Source organism: Squalius cephalus, assembly GCF_949319135.1.
Source record: "Squalius cephalus genome assembly, chromosome: 19".
Taxonomy (NCBI): Eukaryota; Metazoa; Chordata; class Actinopteri; order Cypriniformes; family Leuciscidae; genus Squalius; species Squalius cephalus.
This window is the reverse complement of record NC_137140.1, coordinates 36030379-36035378: the sequence shown is the minus strand read 5'-3', so window position 1 is coordinate 36035378 and position 5000 is coordinate 36030379. Positions and strand designations below refer to the sequence as shown.

General features: G+C 35.4%; 1 protein-coding gene across 1 annotated transcript in view; it reads left to right on the top strand.

Annotated features, from left to right (window-relative positions):
• Positions 1 to 5000, top strand: part of ctbp2l (C-terminal binding protein 2, like) — a 28374-nt gene that overhangs the window by 22630 nt on the left and 744 nt on the right. The window contains exons 7-8 of the mRNA XM_079850808.1: positions 12 to 139; positions 2380 to 2494. Of these exons, the coding sequence (XP_079706934.1) occupies positions 12 to 139; positions 2380 to 2494 (243 nt within the window). The remainder of the gene's footprint in view (positions 1 to 11; positions 140 to 2379; positions 2495 to 5000) is intronic.

Here is a 5000-nt window from a genome sequence, read left to right as displayed (position 1 = left end):
TGTGTGTGTAGTTTTGCGCAGGGTCCTTTGAAAGACGCCCCTAACCTGATCTGCACGCCACACACAGCCTGGTACAGCGAACAAGCGTCTCTAGAGATGAGAGAAGCCGCCGCGACGGAGATACGCAGAGCCATCACAGGTGTGCAGTCTAGATCTATACCGTATATAACTCAGTCCAGCTCTCAGCAATCAGCTTTCACAGGTAAACCAGTGCCACAGATTCAGCAGATCAGATTTTAATCGCTATGTTGGAACTGCAAAATTGGAATATTGCATAAAACATTTGCAAATAAAGCTGCGTTTCCATCTCAAGTGTTCAAGAGAACTAAATCGTCACTTACTGGGAAATTGATGCAAATTATCAGTAATAAAACTGTAAGTTTCTGCAATCGGCTGTTTTCCCTCCATCATAAACGAGTGTCTCGAGCGTCTGACAGTAAACGCTGTCATGTTCTCTGGCGTTCGGATGCTGGTGTTCGGGAACACACTCGTGTGTGAGACGCTTCTGGAGGGAATTACACCAAATCATTCTGATCACACACTTTGACAACATTAGAGATGCTGCGCTGTGATTGGTCCACTGCTTACTCCAGTTATCCAATCACAGCTGACGCTCAGGCTGATCGAGTGATTTATTCAGAAAATGTTTTTCCATCTTAGTTTATGCGCATTATCGGAAAAAATATTATCCTCAATTGAGTGTTTTTTGGGTTTTTTATGCACATTTTCTTTAACTTCTTGGCATCTGACCGAAAATTAACCATGGCTTTATTATAGGCGTATTGAAGATTTGTATAACCAAAGAAATACTATAGTCAAATTTTTTTTTTTTGACAAGATGACTCTGTTTGAAAATCTGTTAGTGTGTAAATGGTTAAATCTAGGATTTTTTTGTCCTCATGTTTGTGGTCTCTCACATTTTTTAAGTCTTTTAAGATTATACAATTTTTTTAGTGTGTACCCAGCATTAAGCGCATCTTGGCATTTCCAGACAACATTTTTAATGTGATTTTCCAAAATTTGCATTAGAATAGATGGAGGGAAACGTATGGAAGGCATTTTCTGCTAAATTTAAAAAAATAAATTAAATGATTAAAATGAAAATTAAAACCAGATTAACGATTTCATTACAGAAAACAGTACGCAAAATATGTGACAAAATTGAGAATGAAATTAAATGATTTCATTTCCACAGTGACAGTGCATTATCCCTGTCAAATTCAAAAATAAAATGCAATTGGTGATTTCACATTTCATTTTCACTACAGTCTCGAGGCAAGACTGCCAATATTAAAATGAAAAGCCAAACGTGAAAAAGAAACTACAAATACAGTTTTTACAATGCTCTTTATTAACGCTCACACAATAATAGTGACACAATTCAAATACAAATGTAAATTTTCATTTTCATTTTAATTCCTCTTTTATTTCAGTTTTCATTTTCGTCAAAGACAACCTGCATGCAAATTATATGTTATTGAGTGGGTGTGGCTTATTCTAGTAACGGCGCTGAGACACGCCTTCTGTAAAGCTAAGTTATCGACGTCCCGTGTGCATGAGTTGAATGTGTGAAACGAAATTATTTAAATGTGATTATATTGTAATCGAGACGACGAGATATGGCGAAATATCTTGCATTTTATTTTTGAATTTGACAGGGATAATGCACTGTCACTGTGAAAATTAAATCATTTAATTTCATTCTCAATTTTGTCACATATTTTGCGTACTGTTTTCTGTAATGAAATCGTTAATCTGGTTTTAATTTTCATTTTAATCATTTAATTTATTTATTTAAATTTGGCAGAAAATGCCTTCCATAGAAACGTAGATACTGATATATATTGTATAACACATTTCACACACACACACGTTGTTTCATAACAGCATTTACATATAATCATGATGTTAATGTTTATAATATCTTCACGCCTTATAGTAGCATTTATCAGATTACAGCTGGACGATAATATAGGGTTTTTTATTGCAAATGAAAGGTTACAGACATTAACAGCGAGAAAAATAAAACATAAAACAAGGGGGATATACTGACATCATAAGAGATTATAAGAATTAGGCCACTCAAATCATGAAAAATTACATTTTTTCAATATGAAAAACTACAGGCTCTTTACAACAGACTGAAGGATATTATATGTTTTTGAAACCTTTGAGTCGAAAGGGTTTGACATTTTCTCAAAGGAAGTAAAAAGGGACTTTATATCAGAGGAGAACATTCTAAAATCAGGATCACATTGTTCTGGCTTTGTGAAGATGAAATTTACCCAGAAGACAAAGTAATAATACAGTATAATCAAGATAATATAGTTATATTTTGAGAACGAACCAGTATTAAACTGGTCTCTCTGTGCGTCTCAGGTCGTATTCCTGACAGTCTGAGGAACTGCGTTAATAAGGAGTTCTTCGTGTCCTCTGGTTCCTGGGGTTTGATGGAGCAACAGGTTCATCCTGAGCTCAACGGCGCCACATACAGGTACGACACACACACACACACACACACACACACACACACACACACACATCTGCAGTCATCCTGTGCTGTTGCTTAACCTTCATCAAGCACGTATTATGGATGTTTGTGTGTTACCACAGTCACCAGAACATGATCATCATGAATAATTAGCGCTTAAAACCCTGTAAGCTCCACCCCTAAACAGTCACATGACATGAGTTTAACTCTGAGCCCCGCCCCCATCTGCTTCTCTCATGCAGCCACGTCAACCAATCACTGCACGCCATCACGGCTGGCTCCGCCCCCCAAGACAAAATCAATGCCTAAACCAAGAGCAGGTAATCTCTCTCTCTCTTTCTCTCTCTCTCTCTCTCTCTCTCTCTGTCTCTTTCTCTCTCTCTCTCTCTCTCTCTCTGTCTCTTTCTCTCTCTCTCTCTCTCTCTCTCTCTCTCTCTCTCTCTCTCTCTCTCTCTCTCTCAGCGTTTAGTTGAACAAATACAGTGTGTTTCTGCTCTCACAATGGCTTTGCTCTCTTCCTCTACATAGATCTTCATCTTCAAGACTTTAGGCCAGAAACATACTCTAGTTCATAGAAAGCTCATTTACATTAATTCATTTAACCAACACTTTTATCCATGCAACCTGCCATAAACTAGATTAGTGCACATGCTAGAACCGAAGAAGAGAAGAGAAAGATACAAAGATTTGTTTTATTATTTATTTTTATTTATGTATTTATTCATCTTTCATCAGACACATCTGTGGCCACAATTCAAAATGTTAAGACACACTGTATTCAGATATTATGTGTGTGAAACTAATCTAAGCCTGTTGTTGATGAGATTATTAATGATGATATCAATGCTGTCATAATGAAAGTGTTAACGCACACGAGTTCATTTTTTTAGTTTAACATGTTAAAAATATTTAACGCAGCATGTTTTTTTTTTTTTTTTTACATTTTTCAAACAAATATTTAAAATATACTGTCTGTCTTTATGATTCTATATTAATTTGGGAGATTAGTGTGAAATGAATACCTAAAACTTTAATGTTAGGTGTGAACTACAGAAAAATTTGCGATTGAAAATGGATCGACAGCATTATTAATTACATAAAGTGCACTCAGTGATGGTTTATATGGAATGTGGCATCATGCATTTACATTTACATTTAACAGATTAATAAATCTGACATCAGGCAAAGAGAAGTTTGGGATCAAAACTATTAAAATATGTGTTTGTTAATTTAAATAAAGCTGAAACAAAGTAGAATATAACTGGCTAAAAGTCTTTGAAATGTTCAGTGCATGTGTGTGTGAGGTAAAAGCACACAAGCTGTTGTAGCTCCGCCCCCTGTGCCGGGAGCAGCAGCTCATTTGCATTTAAAGGAACACACACCTAACAGTGTGTTTTTGCTCACCCTCAAAAAGTGACAATTTTAACATGCAATATAAAAATATCTGTGGGGTATTTAGAGCTGAAACTTCACACACACACTCTGAGGACATCAGAGACTTACTTTACATCTTGTGAAAAGGGAATTATACCACCGCTTTAAACAAAATTAGAAATGTTGCTTCGGCAATTAAATAAAATACTAATAAAAATGATAAAAGCACATAAGCACAAATAAAATCTAATTGAAATAGTACATAAATAATACTAAACTAACACTGAATTTGAAGAAATTTGCGATTCCCTGTCCACAATAATGAATTGCTTTTGAATGCAGAGGCGATTACTGAGTGCAGTTTTAAGATAAGACTGCGTCTGAATTAATGCTTTTGTTTTCTATGAGATACGAACTGAAGCCTAAGGACAATTTCAGTGTTATTGGACACTAAATAGTATAAATTGATTAATTCCACGGATCTTTATCTGACATACAACTGGAAATATTTTAATTTAATTCAGCTTTCCCCCCCTAACCCAACAGTGTGAGATACGGTGTCCTGGCTGCCTTATGTAATCAGATTACTTTTTTCAAGTAACTAGTAAAGTAACGCATTAATTTTAAATTTTTAATTACTTTTTCAAATAATCTTTAAACTTGTTCATTGATTGACTGGCAGCGCTCCTGTCCCCATGTTGAGAGATATGGTAAGTTCACAGGCATTGTGTTCGCTGGGTAAACATGATGGTTATTGTAGTTTTAGAATAAATGTGAGCAGCCATTTACTCATCTCATCTCAAAAAACAGATTTAGTATTACTCAAAATTAATAAAAACAGTGAAATGCAATCTCAGAATGTTACGCAAACCTGCAATAATAAATGGACGCAAATATACTTTATGTATTGAAACAGTGCCTTTGATGCTGACCTTCAGTGATCCACTTCAACACAGCAATTAACAAAAATGACTTTAGATAAATATCACATTTGTGTTTCATTTTTATTTATTTTTTATTGCTGAAGTAAGTGTTGAACTTTCTTCTCTTGCATCCTATTCTTCTTCAGTCCAGAGAGGCTAAACCGCTGAAAAGCTTTTATTTGAACTGCGCCCCCTAGTGTCCCCGCGTGAAT